General features: G+C 49.6%; 1 protein-coding gene across 2 annotated transcripts in view; it reads left to right on the forward strand.

Annotated features, from left to right (window-relative positions):
- The window catches only part of SCARA5 (scavenger receptor class A member 5), a gene marked incomplete at its 5' end in the record, with an annotated part of 117842 nt that extends 103560 nt beyond the window's left edge, over positions 1–14282 (forward strand). The window contains 2 exons of one of the 2 annotated variants that reach the window (XM_080797598.1): positions 3430–3624; positions 12136–14282. In XM_080797598.1, coding sequence (XP_080653724.1) covers positions 3430–3624; positions 12136–12272 — 332 coding nt within the window. In that variant the 3' untranslated portion in view covers positions 12273–14282. Of the gene's footprint in view, positions 1–3426; positions 3625–12135 lie in introns of both variants that reach the window. The other variant, XM_080797597.1, reaches the window with a different exon arrangement.
- Between the last annotated feature and the right edge of the window lie 2501 nt (positions 14283–16783).

Raw genomic sequence — 16783 nt, forward strand, 5'->3', positions numbered from 1 at the left:
CCACCACCCTACATGCCCTACATGTCCCAAGTGGTTTCTGGCTGCAAAAGGAAAAACAGAAAGGAGACAACTTTGACCTCTTACACCTCTTCCCTGGCCTTAGCATCACTGAACACTGGAGCTGGAAAAAACCTTACAGATCATCTACTCCCGTCACTCCCAGATGCCTCTGTGCATACATGTAATACCTTAAAATCATGGGGGACATCTCTAAAAATTACAGATCCCTGACTCCCACCACTGAGCCTCTGATCCAGTAGGTCCAAGTGGTCCCACGAATCTGCATTTCACAGCCATTCTTTTTTTTTTTTTAAGATTTTATTCATTTATTTGACAGAGAGAGATCACAGTAGACAGAGAGGCAGGCAGAGAGAGAGAGAGAGGGAAGCAGACTCCCTGCTGAGCAGAGAGCCCGATGCGGGACTCGATCCCAGGACCCCGGGATCATGACCTGAGCCGAAGGCAGCGGCCTAACCCACTGAGCCACCCAGGCGCCCTGCATTTCACAGCCATTCTTAATGATTTTGATGTGTGACTAGATTTAAGACCCAACGACCACTCGGATATCTTGCCAAGTGAGGAAGTTCTGGTCCCCGAGGGATGAAGATCGCTACCCCACCCCTGGATGGTGAAAAGGCCTTAGAAGACACATGAGGGGACCCGAGCTCCCACTAGTAACATTATTATTATTTTGACCTGGCACCCTGAACTCTGCCTGGCCTGCTCTGAGACCCTGACACTAGCAGCATGAATGGCCTGGCACTGTGACCTCCCAGCCAGACTCTCCCCAGTTTTGAGATGATCTTAAGGCTTGTTTCAGCTGCTCCAGTGTTCTTTGAGCCCCCCAGGTAGCCCCCTGGAGAAATAACATAATGCTTCATCCTGCAAAGGAACGAGTCTTCATTCATCTGTGTAGCACATTTACTGTTCATTTCCTAGAGCCAGGCTCTGTGCTAAGTAGAGTTTATAGACGAAGGTGATAGAGTTTCAGCCACGAGAGAAGGAGGAGCAGCCTAGGATTTGCTGAGGGTCTACAGTGTGCCAGGCACCATGCTCCGAGCCTTATACACATGACTTCATTTAGTTTTTTCAGGATTTTATTTATGTATTTATTTTAAGAGGGGGGGGGGAGGTGGGGTAACTGGGTGATGGGCATTCAGGCGGGCGCGTAATGCAATGAGCACTGGGTGTCATCTGCAACTGATGAATCTCTGACCTCTACCTCTGAAACTCCTAATACACTCTATGTTAAATAATTGAATTTAAATAAAATAAAATTAAAAAAAAAATAAAAGAGAGAGAACATGAGCAGGAGGAGGAGCAGAGGGAGAGGGATGAGCAAACTTTGCGCTGAGCATGGAACCCTACATGGGGCTCAATCCCAGGACACCAAGATCATGAGTCCAAAATCAGGAGTCCAATGCTCAACCAGCTGAGCCACCCAGGCGCCCCCACATGGTTTCATTTGGCTACACAAATGGGCTACACAATAGCCCTACCAGTAGTCCCCATGTCACACTTGGGGACATACCCTTAGACAGTCTGTGAGTCTTTCTTAAGGTCATTCAGTTAGAAAGAAGAGCCTTCTATGTGCCAGATGCTATTCTGAGCTCTTCATGGATTGTTGCCACATCTCACAGATTCTGTGACACACAATTTCACATCTCTGAAGTCTGGAAGCATCTCGCAATTGACGTAACTTGCCACTGTCACTGGCAGAACTTTTTCCTTCTTAGTAGCACATATAATAGTGATGTGCCTTACGAAAAGGACATCTTATTTTTTTTTAGGATTTTATTTATTTATTTGAGAGAGAGGGTGTGTGAGAGAGTGCATGAGAGGGGAGAAGGTCAGAGGGAGAAGCAGACTCCCTGTGGAGCTGGGAGCCTGATGCGGGACTCGATCCCAGGACTCCGGGATCATGACCTAAGCTGAAGGCAGTGGCTTAACTAACTGAGCCACCCAGGTGCCCCAAAAAGTGCATCTTAGATTTGAGGAACTACTGTCCCCCACTCATAGACAGTGAGTGGCAGAGACAGAATTCACACCCAGGTATGTCTGGCTTCACGCATTCATGCTCACAGCCTAGTGGGAAAGCAGGCACAAACGCCGGGACTTAGGGCTGAGACACTTCGTGGGGACGTCCCCAGCTATTGGGCTGTACAGCAAGGCAGCCTGCTGGGAGAGTCTGGATCCTCCCTTGGTTTTCTGTGTTCCCCCTGCCCTCTCCTTCCTGGCAGGTATGACTGCTGGTCACCAGGTCCCAAAAGGTGGAGAGAAATCCAGCAATCACACTCCTTTGGGATTTACTCAAATGAGTTCAAAATTGATGTCCACAAAAAACCTGCACAGGAGGGTTCAAAGCACCTTTATTCATAATTGCCAAAACTTGGAGGCACGTGTCCTATAGGAGGTGAATGAACACATAAAGTGGGGCCCAGCCAGACCATAGAATATTCTTCAGTGTTCTAAAGGAATGAGCTATCGGGCCACAGAAAGACATAGAGGAACCTACATGCATACAACTAGGTAAAAGAAGCCAATCTGGAAAGGTTCCATATTGTGTGATTCCAACAGTATGACATTCTGGAAAAGGCAACACTATGGAGAGGGTAAGAAGACCAGGGGCCACCAGGGGCTGGGAAGTGGGGAGGGAGGAATAGGAGGAACACAGAGGATTTTTAGGGCAATAAAACTACTATGTAGGATACTGTAATGGTTGCAAACATGTCCTTAGACATTTGTCCAAACCCATAGAATGTACACCAAGAAGGAAGGAACCCTAAGGTAAACAGTGGACTCTGGGTGATAATGACGTGTCAGGGTTGGTTCACTGATTTTAATAAATATGACCCTCTGGTGTGGGCTCATAATAGTGGGGGGAGGCTTGCTTGTGTAGGGGCAAAAGGGAGACGGGAAATTTCTCTGGGAACTTAAAACTGTTCTGAAAAAATGAAGTCTATTTTTTTAAAGATGTATATATGTATGTATGTATTTATTTATGTATTTATTTATTTGAGAGCGACCTGGCACACCCACCACAGCAGGGAGTGGGGCAGAAGGGGAGGGAGGGGGAGAGGGAAAGAATCTCCAGCAGACTCCATGCTGATCACAGAGTCCCATGCGGGTCTCGATCTCACCACCCTGAGATCATGATCGGAGCGACAACGGAGAGGTGGAGGCTTAACTGACTGAGCCACTCAGGTGTCCCCCAAAAGGAAGTCTATTAAAAGGAGAAAAGAAAGGTAGAGAGAAGCAGGCCGATTAGGGGCCAGGGGAGACCCAGACGGGTTTGTTCTGGTCTTGGCCTGAGTCCCCTCTGGCCTGTGCAGGGGGTGGGGTGGGGGGTCAGAGGAAAAGCAGGGCAGGTCCCTGGGCGGCCCCAGGAGTGTCCAGAGCACAGCAGTGACTGTGAGCTGCTCCCAGCAGGTAGCGTGGAGGCCGTGATGATCCGGCTGGTGAATGGCTCCGGGCCGCACGAGGGCCGCGTGGAGGTGTACCACGAGCGGCGCTGGGGCACCGTGTGCGACGACGGCTGGGACAAGAAGGATGGCGACGTGGTATGCCGCATGCTGGGCTTCCGTGGTGTGGAGGAGGTGTACAGGACAGCTCGGTTTGGGCAAGGTAAGTTCTCTGGGGGAGAAGGAGCCGGGGAGAGGGCCCAGAAGTCTTCATCGGTGTCCTCCCAGAGCCCAGGTGCCCCCCACAGCAGTCCCAGCAGGGGACACCTGGCCTCTGCCCCCCATACTTCCTGCAGTGGGAGGCTCGCTGCCCCCCAGGCAAGCTGGCACATCCTCACACAGTTCTGTTTATTAGAACATTCTTCCTTGCTTTGAATGGACTTCCTTTTATTTCTTGTCTCCTGTTGAATTCCCCTGTGGGCTCTCATTCTCAGCCCAGCGTCTCAGGTCCAAATCCACTCCCACTTCGCTCTGTTACATTTTTCTGATGGTGCACAGCGAGTGTTGAATACTTATATAGTGCCCATTGTGGGCCGGGCTTGGTCCAAAACACGTTACAAATATTCACTCCTTTAACCCTTACAAGACTAGGAATTAGATACAGATATCATCCCCATTTTCCAAATGAGGAAGCAGAGGCACAGAGAAGTTGAATAACTTGCCCTGGGTCCCACAGCTAGCAGATGGCAGACCCTGGGTTCAGACCCTAGCTGGTGGCTTAGGAGGCCAGGCTCTCATCCATTCCACGGGCTGTCCCTAACCACCTCTGGGTCTTTGCTTCTTCAGATGAGTATCTCCAGTAATTCTGTCTTGTCTTCAAGTGACAGGATTTCTAAAGCCTTCACCATCTTGGTTGCTTTCCTTTCAACACACTCAAGCCCGCCTCCCTTCCTGCCGATGGTACAAGACACTGTGAGGGAGGGGTGCAGACCTCCTCTGGGCAGATGGCTCATTTGAACCATCCATCCCTTTCCAGCTTTGAGGAGGACAGCTCTGCCCAGCTCCAGTCCCCACCCATGGCACCGTGTGTGTCCCTCAAGCTAGCTCCCTGCGTTAGTCTGCTGGGCTGCTGTAACAAATAGCACAGACCTGTGGGGCCGAAGCAACAGAAATTTGTTGTCTCACAGTTCTGGAGGCTGGAGGGTCCACAATCAAGGTGTCAGCGGGTTTGGTTTCTCCCGTGGCCTCCGTCCTCAGCTCATTCGTGGCCATCTTCTCCTTGTGTCTTCACCCGGTCTTCCCTCTGTGTGTGTCAGTGTCTCTTCTAAGGACAAGCCATCTTGGATTAGAACCCCCCACAACGGCCTTGTTTTACCTTAATCATCTCTTTAAGGGGCCTGTCTCCACAGTGACATTCGGGGGTGCTGGGGCTTAGAACTTCAACACAGAAATTCAAGGGAACACAGTTGAGCACAGAGCACTCTGTACCGTGGCCTGCTTGCTGTGACCACCACCTGAGCGACACATAAAATGGGGTCACTCGTTACACACCTACCGACATGTGCTAAACATCCATGGCACCACATACACCTCCACACTCAAATACAAAATTCATGTTCACACACGCTTCTTCCTCCATCAGACCTTGAACTCCAAGAAAGCTGTCTGGACTCCCAGCTAAAACAACAGTCCCACATGCACTGCACGCAGGACTCCCCACCCCGCCAGGAGGGTGTGCTGACCCCGTGGCTATGTGATCTTGTTGCTCCTTCACGGTGGGTCTTGGCCTCCCCGTCTGTAACTTAAAAGGGCTTGCGGACTCTGTGATGTGCCTTCCAGCTCAAGCCCCCTGGGACCTGGAATGTTCCTGCTCACCTGTCAGGAGGACCCAAGTTCTGACAGGTGTGGGGAAGGATTTGGAATGATCCACTCGCACTCAGTTGCCAGGTCCCCCTTATGACCTGTGGAGGAACAGCTGGCCCGGCCATGGGGCCTCCTTGGGTCATGGAGGGAAGCCAGGCATGTTCCCTGTCGTGCCCGACACTGACACCATGGCTGCCCGACCCACTGTGCCGGGTGACTAAAGGGATTCACGGTGTGGCACTGTGGCGTGAGGGGAGGGTCTGATGCATTGTCTCCAGAGAGAGAAACAGAGCCACGTGGCACTCTCCACTCCTCAGTCAGCATTCACCTCCTCCCACCAGGGGCTGCTGCCCCTCTGATTCAGAATCTCAGCCCAGAGACCTCTGGGCACTGTTACAGACTGAATGTTTGTGTCTCCTCCGAATCTACAGACAGACATCCTAACCCCCAGCGTGACGGGATGAGGAGGTGGGGCCTTTGGGAGGCGATCAGGTCATGACATGATGGGACTTGCGTTCTCATAAAAGGGACCCCGAAGAGTTCCCTCTTCCTCCTTCCCCAAGGAGACACGGAGAAGTAGCCGGTCTCCATCCCAGAAGAAAGCCCCCCTCAGACCCCAGTCAGCTGGCACTCAGAGCTCCGGAGCTGGGAGAGACCCGCGTCTCTTGTTGAGAAACCGCTCAGTTGATGGTACTTTGTTACCGCCCTCCGTGCAGGCAGAGATGATCCTAGTGACTGAAAGTGACTCTGGGTGAAATCTGTTGTGACAGCTGGCAGAGAGCAGCTGTCCAACCCCGCCCGTCCTGGCCTCTCCACCCAAGGCCAAGGCCGGGGCGCATGGGGAGCTCCCAGAGTCCAGCTCCTTGGAGGCCAGCCCACTGGGAGGGAGCACTTTCCTCCCACTGAAAGCTTCGGGCCGGATTGCCGCCTGCTTTCTTCAAGGAAAAACGCCATCTCAATTTACATGAGGAACAGGAACTTGCGTTCCCTTCTTGGCTTCAGTGAGGACTCCTTCCTAGTGAGTGGAAGTCCAACTTTGTCAGGGAAGAAGTAGCAGAAACTCTTAGAGAAGCCAAGACAGGTCGTTATGTCTTGGGCCGTGTTAGTCCCAAACGGACCCATGCATGGCCTCTTTCATCCCCCCTTGACCTTTGTAGCATGTGACATGTGGAGAAGCCCTGAAATCACCACTTTATTATTTTTTTTCAAAGATTTATTTATTTATTTGAGGGGGAGAGGGGCAGAGGAAGAGAGAGAGAGAGAGGGAAAAAAAAAATCTCAAGCCGATTCCTCTCTGAGCGAGGAGCCCAATGCATGGCTCGATCTCACAACCCTGAGATCATGACCTGAGCCAAAACCAAGAGCTCACTTCCCAATGGACTGAGCCACCCAGATGCCCCTGATATCATCACTTTAAACCAGTCAGTGCAAAGTCAGACTCCCTTCCCTGCACATATCACATCTGCACTGTTGTTTCCCCATCATGGTCTAGTCTTATGTGATGTTGGAGACCTCGACAGGTAGGCTGGCCAGGTGTTATGAGTGGACTCATAGTGGGGACGAGAAGGGGCTGACCCCGCTGAGGCTCCTCTGAGTCCTCGCCCGAAGCCAGGCTGCTCTGCCTACTTCCTCAGCAGGTTCTAGGCGCCTCCCCTCAGAGGGCACTAGGCTCAGTGCTGGGACACAGGCCTAGTAACCGTCCTCTCCAGCCTCAACACGCACAGCATAGAGGGAAGGGAAGGTGTATTTACTGACTCCCAACAGCATGGGAAGGGCTCTCGTGCCGTGGTGGCTATGGGGGCAGAGGGGAGGGGATGCCACCTCTCTGGGCAGTGCTGGGGCTGTGCCTCAGATTGGGCTACCCCTCTGACCACAGCCCTCTTTCCCACTAGGGTCTGACTCCTAATCCAGGTCTGCTCATCCCCAGCCTCAGTCTCCCAAGCCCTTGCTCCTCCCTCCATGGACTGGCTTCTCTCTGTGCCCTCTGGGTGCTTCCTGCCCTGCCCACCAGGACTGCTGGCCTGTCCCCCATCCCGCTCTCTCCCTCTCCCCACCCCTTCATGTGGCCAGTCCCCGGGTCCCACAGATTTTTACCAGCATCTGGTAAGGGCTCTCCAGTGTCCCTTGATTCTGTCCCTTGCTCTTTGTCCTCAGTGCTCTTGCCTTAGGAGCCCAAGCGGGGTAGAGCAGTGGTTAGGAGCTCAGGCTGTGGGTCCAACCCAGGTAGAATCTCTAGGCTTCCCCTTCCAGCTGGTGGCTTGGAGTAGATTTTATCACCTCCCACAGCTTGAGCCTTTCCACGTTAGAAGGATTGTGGCACTTGCTCGATGAGATCATGTGTGTCAAGCAGCAAGCAGACCGCGCGCGCAGGTGTGCTCGCTCCTCTGCTCTGTGTTGGTTGGAGGTCAGGTGCCAGTCGGCCTGGGCGTAGGGGTGGCCATGACCCTCCACCAATACTTCCTCACCTCCACCTCCAGCCCAGCTCCTGTCACCTCCCTCCTCGTGGCTGCCAGAGTCCTTACTGAAATGAGACCCCTCCTCCTCTGCCTCCCACCTCCCTCTCACCCCCTAGCCACACATGGACACTTGTGTTCTCTGAGCTCCCATGGCTGTTTTGCATTTCCTTATCTTCTGAGATCAGTCTGGAATGCCTTCCCCTCCTTCTTCATCTAGCTAATACCTATTCAGCTTTTAAGATGAGCCCAATCATCAGCTCCTGAGGGGAGCTCTGCTGGTGACTTCCAGACCCACCCTATTCCGAGCTCCCCTGGCGTCCTGTCTCTATCCTGGCACCTCCTGAGCGCTGATGTGTGTGAGAACATCTTGAGGGCTTTACCTTCACAGTTCCCAAACCCAGGGCTGTGACTCGGACTTCATGGGTACCAGCTAAATGTGAGAGGGTAGGAAGGGAGGGAGGGAGGGAGGAAGGGTGGGGGGACAAGGGAGGAAAGAAGGAAGGAACTTCTGTGCCCACCTAACCTGAGTCCTCCCCAGTAGAATACAAGAAGCTTCCAATCCCTGGCCCTTCTCTTAGGGGTCTGGCACCATGGAAGTTTCCCTGGACAGGGCTCAATCATCAAAGTATCTGTTTCTCCAGGGAAAAAAGCAAGGAAATCACCATGTGGGAGAGTCTTAAAGATGTTTTTCAATTTTGAATAGTTGAAGAGAGAAGGAATGCAGATGGAGAAGATGGTGGGGGATGGGTGGAAGGAGCTCCAGGAAGACAGGGGAGGAGCCAAACATAGCCCAGCTGGGAGGTAGTCTTGGATCTGCAGAGAAAATCTTTCTGGGAGACAGACAGACAGAAGACGTGAGATTGGGCACAGATGCAGACAGGTTTGTAGGTGAGAGCGCAAGGGATGGAACCGGTTGTGTTCACTTCCAGTCATATTATTATCTCTAAGACAAAATCCAAATACTGGGAGATGGCTTTGTGCATGAGTCAGCAAACATGAGAGGGCCAGGTAAGTAAATATTTTAGACTTTGTGGGCCAATAGTTTCTCTCACTACTCCACTCCACTCTTGTAGCAGGAAAGCAGCCATAGACAAAACATAATCAACCAGGTGGGGCTATGTTCCAATAAAATTTTACTTACAAAAGCAGACAGTGGGCCGAAGTGGCCCACAGTTTGCCACCCTTGGCCTGGTGTTCGTGCTGGGCACTGCATCCCTGTAAGGCACGAATCCCAGATTGCCTGCAGCTCAGAGGCCTGGGTCATGGTGTCTAGCCCTTAGTCATTATGGGACAAGTCACTTAATCTTTCTGAGTTTTCCCATCTCTTAAATATCTATTGGATAAACCGTCCTCGTTACCTCTGTGTGAGGCTTTGAGGGGAGCCTGAACTGCAAATAAACATGTAGAAGCTCAAAAGTTAGTTCTGTGGGGCAGAGATTTTTGTTGTTGTTCCATCATTTTTTTTGTTTGTTGATGTAGTCCAAATACCCAGAATAGCGCTGAGCTTGGAATAAACATATGTCGAGTGAATGACTGAACAAATGAATGAATGAGGAGGATAAAATAAAATCTCCAAAATAAAATATAATAAAATAAAATAAAATAAAATAAAATCTCCACCTACTCATTCCCAACAATATCACCTTCAAGCAGCCCCTAGTGTCTGAGTGTCAGAAGACCTGGCCTCTGATCCCGACTTTGCCTCCTCAAGATAAAATGTCACCCTACTGCTTCCTTTTTCTGACCCCAGCAGTGGGGTGCAGAGCACCCTACCCTGCTTAGTTATCCCAGGGCTTTGTTCGGGCGCTTGTGGAGACAGCTATGTGGAATTACAGACCTCATCCAGAGAATGGCTCCTCAGACTTGAATGTGTGTGTGAATCATGGAGATCCTCTTTAAAAGATTCTGATTCAAGTCTGGGCAGACGCAGACCTCTGATTTCTAACAAGCTCCCAAGGTCATGCTGACCGCTCCTGGTCTTGGGGCCACACTTTAAGTCCTCAGATATCAGTTCTAAAGCTAAAGTGACGATCGGTGCATAGAGTGGGATTTCCAGGCTCTGACATGGCAAACCGCGGGGCTGGTTCGCAGGTTAACCGGCCATCGCTATCCAGCGCTGTTGATTTAATGACCCTACTCTTATTTTATGAGCTCTTCCATGACTGAACAATAGCCCGAACTCCCTGGCAAAAACACCCACCAGAGTTTGAAGTTTCCTGAGCCTATGTACGCATTTGCGTGGGTTACCTTGGGCCTGTTCTGTATTTGTCAGTTTCCTTTATTGGCTTCTTTATTTGTTTTGGGTGTGACTAATCCCACAGAGCTCTTGGGCCTGCAGGCTTTTCCTGGGTAATTTGTAAACTGATGTGTTTTCCAGGAGACATTTAATCTGCAAATTATTGCTCGGCCTCAAAGGGCTTATTGTGTCAGACGCACAGGGTATCCGGGCCAGGGAAGAGGCTCTTGTGATGAAGCAACAGCCAAGAGAGCGGAAGGAGGCCTCTCCTCCTCCCAGCTCTGTCCCCACGTTCACCAACCACTCAGCCATCCCGTGACAACAGACGCCGGAAATCCCTGCGTAACAAAAATTCGTCTAAACTACATAGCTCCTGTGGTAGACTTTGTGGGCAGCAAAATGGGTTCGATGTTTCCTGGATGTTCTTTGTGAAGAGAATTCTTCCATGCAGCTCAAGAGTGCATGGCGGTTTGAAGGTTTTTATAGTTGTCCCGACAATGCCTCTGAAAGGAGAAGTTGTCTGGGTGCTGAGAGATGGGGCGAGGAGGAGACAGGGCTAGTGCCAATCCCTGAGCTACCTTTTTTACAGGATTTTGGTAGATTTCAAAGTGCTTTAAAAATCAGGAACAATTTATTGCCTCATCCGACTTGCTGGGGTTGACACTGCTAGTTTGTGACCTTTGACCTCACGCTTTTGGAGGCCAGCTCATAGACCTAACGAGCTAGGGTCCTAGAGTGACCAACAATCGTGGTTTATCTAGAATGTCCCTGGTTTTCGCACTGAACTTCTCACATCTTGGGAAGCCCTTCCAGTTTTACAACTGAAATGGGTCCCAGGGGCTGGGAATTGAATCAAGATCTATCCTACTTATTGTAGATCCCTACTTCTCAAACTTCAGTGCATAACCTCTTGGTTAAAATGTAGATCCTGATTCAGTATTCCTAGGTGGGACCCAACGTTCTGCATTTCTAATAAGGTCTAGATAATGCTGATGCAGCTAGTCCAGGGCCACACTTGGAACAATCAGGCTCTAGGCCACTGCTTCTATGGATGTCCTAAGGTTCAGTCATATTTCCAGAGGGCTCCCAAATGAGCTCCCTTCATCGGGGGCCCAGCATGGCCCTCAGCACAGAGAACACGCCAGAACCATGAGTGATGGTTCTGCCAGTTGATCAGTGGGGGCTCCAGGTGACTTGTGGTGCAGCCCAGGCCCCTCTCCACTGACCCCTCGGACCCCAGACAGTCCCTCTCTTTTCCCTCCTGGAGCCTCACCCAGCTGCCCTATTTCTCTGACATTCAATGCGGAACTTCAATGCCAAGTTTCTAGCTCCCAAGGCTCTGGAACATTCCTGGGAAAGCTAACTAAAGCTATCAGACCAGCAAGGGTATCCCCTAGACTAGCTGTGGGCAAAACTCTAGTAGATTGTCTTAGGGACCTTACACATTGGGAACTGGCCTAATTCCTTCTGATTAGGGATGCTTCTGCCTGTCGTTAAATAAATGTTTGGCTATAATGTTAAATTTGGGGATCCCCTGCCATTCTAGCACCACTATTTTGGGCTCGTAGGATGGAACCATCTGCTGTGAATTTCAAAACATCGGAGGTAATGTTGACACTGACCTATTTGGATATGGGGCACTGAATCTGTCTCATCTAGGATCTGTTGGACATTGTCCCTCAGATTAGGCCATGCTTGAGTACTCATCAACAAAGCCTGATAGAAATTACATCTCAAAAGCCATGAGGTGTTGCAACTAAAGCGTGGACCATACCAACTTGACCTTGACTTCAGACCCTGCCACTTAGGAGCTGAGCAACCAAGCACCAATTGCATCCTGAGCCTCAGCCTTCCATCTATAAAATGGGTGCAGTAATGTTGATCCCACAGTCCCATGATGGGGATGGAGGAAGATCAGATGTGAGATGTCTGACACGTAGGATAAATAAATACTGCCATCACCCCAGTTACTGTTATCCTGGCCTCAAGAAACTGAGCCTAGAAAATGGGTATCTGATCTTGGTGGGGTGGAGAGGGCAGGCAGGCACCACTAGATTTGAGAATTGCTGGCAGAGCCTGGGATAGTCTCATCAGGAACAGACACAGCAATGCCCCTTTTTGTCTTCTGTCCTGCTCTCCTGCATGTCTGCTGAGAAACTGTGTTGACTTGTCCCCACAGGCACAGGGAGGATTTGGATGGATGACGTTGCCTGCAAGGGCACAGAAGATTCCCTCTTCCGCTGCAGTTTCTCCAAATGGGGGGTGACAAACTGCGGGCACGCTGAGGATGCTGGGGTGACGTGCAACAGACACTGAGAGTGGGCATGGTCCACAGTCTGGGCCCTGCTGCCGAGCCTCCTTCCTGCATTCCTGGGGCGGAGTCATCACTTGGGACCTCATCTCTGCCCTCCCCAGCCTGGCAATCCCCAGACCCCCATATCCCTGTCCCAGGACCATGGTGGCCTGTTGTTATTCTCCTCTTGGACATCAGCTCCAAAGTGCAACTCTGGGATCTACTGCCTGTCTCTCCCTTCTACCAGGGTCCCTGCCTGTGATGCCCTGGTCAACTGGACAGCCATTTTGCCCAGCCTTTCCCAGCACCATGCATTCACCGATACCCATGCTCGCCTTTGGTCTGTTGCCTCAAGGCTGAGAGTCTGCTGGAGAGAAATTCAGCAGGTGGAGACAGGAGGGACGTCCAACAGGTCATTTACTCTTCAGAGTAATTCCATTAGTTAGGCCAAGAGTTTCAACATCTTCCTTCCCAGCAAGAGACTATACCAAATGATTCATTCTTTCCTCTTTGCCTCTGCACACCATTGGTTAGTTCAGGAAGTGACAGAGAGGACATGCCCCAAGTAGGAGGGAGAGGGAAATGATAGCCGCTTCAGGAGACAGCCTGGCTTTGGGGAAGGGCAGTGACACTGACATCCACGGAGTGACTACTGCACATACTACATAGTATCTTGGGTGCTAAATTCATTTATCCACTTTGCAGCATTCCCACAAGGTTTCTTAACTGCGGTAAGACCTTACCTCTAGGTAGCACTCAGCTGACCTGTTCACCTGGCCAGTAAGCTGGAAGATTGAGAATGACTATAACCATTGTTTCTACCTGAATGCTAGCATGTCTTTACTCGGCTTGAGCAGGGAGCTTGGGGTGTAAGGCATGTGGGACGACAGGGTTCCATACTCCAAACCTACAGAGTATAAAATCAGACAGAGACTGGCTTCCAGGCCAACCGCCGAACTAGGAGGAAGGCTTATTTGGAGGGTGACATGGGGGCTGTCTGGGTTAAACTGAGACCAATACTCAGCCTTCTGGCAGTCAGGGTTAAGGCCAAGTTACTTGAGTCTCGGAGCTGTTTGGAGGTGATGGTATTGAAGCTTCCAGGATGTTTTGGGTGTGCTCCTGTGATCAGGACACATGTCCTAGTGGATCCTATAAGGAGATGGGGATTCCCCATCATCTCTGGCAGAAGAAGGAGCCATTGGACTCTGCCAGTCCTCAATCGGCTCCATTCTCCTAGTGACAGGGAGATCATATTCTGCTTTTGACATGAGGAGGAGGTCAAAGCAGGCCATATACATGTTGTAGGACTAGGGAAGTTATATGGTAGTAAGTGGGTACTCACCTCCCTTGGGGAGTCACAGACTGAGGCAGGCCTTAGATACACAAATACCTGTCACATGGGGTGAGCATCAGCTTGGCTGGGGAAAGTGACACCTGGGACCCTCCAGGTGTAGGATCAGCAAAGTTCCTGACTGACAACTAAACCAATATGTGCTATTGGTGGTTTTTTGCTTACAATATGCTTGTTATCCATTAATGTCCTAATGATCAGAGACTCTTCTGATCAATTGCTATGTTTACATAACACGCATGTACTCATGCATCTTTTTCCAGAACCAATATATGTATGCATATATAAACACGGCACTCTTTACTACATAGCTCAGAGCATTACAAAGTTTGCGTTAAAAAAAAAAATACTGAAGGTAGAAAGATGTCACATTGAACAAAATAAATTCCAACTCAGTTCTGGCAAAGAATCCAGTTATCCCATCAATGAAGACCCATAAAACTTTCTTACTTGGTCTTTTCATTTGGGGAAACACAAGTCTTGTTTTACATCAAATAAAAATCACAAAGATAAGTGTTTGAACCTTAATCGAAAAGTCTACTAGTTTACATATTTACTTAAAAGGACATGGAAATAACCATGGACCTGGATTTCAGGGACTAAAAGAAATTAGGCCTGGCCTAAAATACATAAGACCTTTTGTAAGAAAGAATTTCAATAAAGCTAAGAACATGTCACTAACAAGTTTTGTGTCCCATTCTTTCTCCTGAAATTCTGGTGAGTGTGGGAAGGACTGGTAAAAACTGGATGGTCTGATTATTTCTCACTGAGGATTGGTAGAATGGGCAGCTTATGAGAAGCTGCCTTCAGGGGTGCCTGGGTGGCTCAGTTGGTTAAACTTCCGACTCTTGGTTTCAGCACAGGTTGTGATCTCGGGGTTGTGAGATCGAGCCTCATGTCAGGCTCTGATCTGGGTGTGGAGTCTGCTTGGGATTCTCCCACTCTCCCTCTCCCTCTGTCCCTTTCCCCTGCTCACTCTCTGTTGCTCTCTTATAAGAGAGAGAGAGAGAGAGAGAGGAGCTGTCTTCGTACTTCTGGAGGACAATAAATACAGTTTAGACCAAGAACATGGTGGAACATGACATCTCAAGCCTTAGTAGGTAACCTAAGGAAAGTGTCCCAGACAACAGAAAAATCAAGGCCCAGCTTATAGGAGAATTGCATTTTTATTAAGTCAAGGAAAGAACACCTATTTCCTCACATCTCCAGAGTTCTTACTTAGGAATGAAAGGGTACTTACTATAATTATCTTCCCTTTGTTGTAACCAGAACATTGTCCAAACTGCTTGAGACATATAATTTCAAACATTGGACAACATGGAACACAAGAATGTGATCCTTGAGAAATGACAACAAGTGAGGTAAGCCTACCCTGACTTGAGCTCTCTGTCCAACTGTGGCATACTTGAGGGGAGCCCTGAGTCCAGGAATCTCACTAAGATGAAGAAACAAAGATTGGAAATAGGGGAGGCCAAGGTGGTTGGAATTTGCAGGGCGTGGTGTTCAAGAGTAGAGAACAATACATAGAAGTTTCCAGATAGGTTCATAGGGTTCCCTCGGGGTGTCAGCTGAATAACAATCTGTGTGAAGCCCATGAGACCAGCTAAAACAGCTTCTGAGGAAAGTACCATTATCAGAACTCAGGCAGAGCTGAGAATCATTTGAGTTCCTTCCTGGCCGAGTGGGAGAATTACCTAGGGGACTGAAAGTCCTTCTTGAAAGCCCTTTAGCCTATTTTAGTTGGGGGAGGGGAGGGTGAGCTGGTAGAGAGGGATAAATAACAAAGCTGCAGTCAAAACCCCAACTCCACCCCAAAAAGGAGTGGAAGTTGGAGGGAAAGAGAAGAAAAGGAGGGAAGGGAGTGGGGTATCCTATGGAGGGTTGAAGGGAGAACCATTCCAAGAAGGGAAAGACAAGTGATTCACACATTTGACATTTTATAGAAATGTTAGCATGACGGTCATAAACAATGTAACTGGAGATACTAGGGGGTGCTTAGGTTGGAGAAAGTTGTGGATCCTTTCCACATACCGAGTCCACTAGAGTGGTTGGCTTAACTACCGCACACATAGGCCCCAAAGGTTGGTTCTCACTAGCATTTGAGATGAGGACATTAGTGGCGCCTTAGGGACATTAGACAGGGCAGAAAGAGAGAGAGCACTGCCCTCCTCCATGAGGACTGTTCCTAGTACTGGCTGAGAGAAGCTGAAGAGGAGCAACGAAGAAATAATTCCAGAAAAATAACAAACAGCCTTAAAACAGACAAGTCACCAAAACAGAAGCCTTGGTCTCTTCAACAACCACTTGAGTTGTAGTCCCAAAGAGCTGAAGAGCATTCCCTGGGCTCCTTGCCTGGCCCACTTCCCTCTCAGTCCCACCTATGTCCACACAGGGGTGTTTTCGTGGACCAGACCCATTTGGTTCCTGCCCTCATGGAGCTTACATTCTAGCTTTTTCTTTCTTTCTTTTTTTTTTTTTTCCCCAAGATTTTACTTATTTGAGAGAGAGAGAGAGTGCACAAGAAGGGGAGGGTCAGAGGGAGAAGCAGACTCTCTGCTAGGAAGGGAGCCCGATGTGGGACTTGGTCTGGGGACTCCAGGATCATGACGTGAGCCGAAGGCAGTTGCTTAACGCCCTGAGCCACCCAGGTGCCCCTGGCTTTTATCCTTTTAACAGGCTTTCGGCATGACATTAACCATACAAGAATAATAATGTCCCCCAACAAGAAATGTGCAGCTGAAAGGGACAGTAGTTGTTTGCCAAGCTATTAACACAGATCACATATAGTTCAATTGTTTAAAAATCCATCTTCCTTGCTAGTGAGATAATAATAGCACAAGTGACACTGGTTATACAAATTATCAGCAATAGGAAACGGGGACGAGTAAACAGTAAGTTGTCATGCCATTTGTTCAAAATAGTAGTAGATAAGCCAAGATCATATGACAGAAACCGCGGCAAACCTCCCTGGAGCATTTACCTTCGAGGCTTTACAATAATGAACCCCGGGGGGGCACCTGCGTGGCTCAGTCAGTGGTTAAGCGTCTGCCTTTGCCTCAGCCTCCCTGCTCAGCACGGAGCCTGCTTCTCCCTCTCCTTCTGCCCTTCCCCCCAGCTTGTGCTCTCTCTCTCAGGTGAATAAATTAAAAATCTTCAAAAAAAAAAAAAAAAGAAAAGTAAAGT

Source organism: Martes martes, assembly GCF_963455335.1.
Source record: "Martes martes genome assembly, chromosome: 2".
In the NCBI taxonomy this organism is placed as follows: Eukaryota; Metazoa; Chordata; class Mammalia; order Carnivora; family Mustelidae; genus Martes; species Martes martes.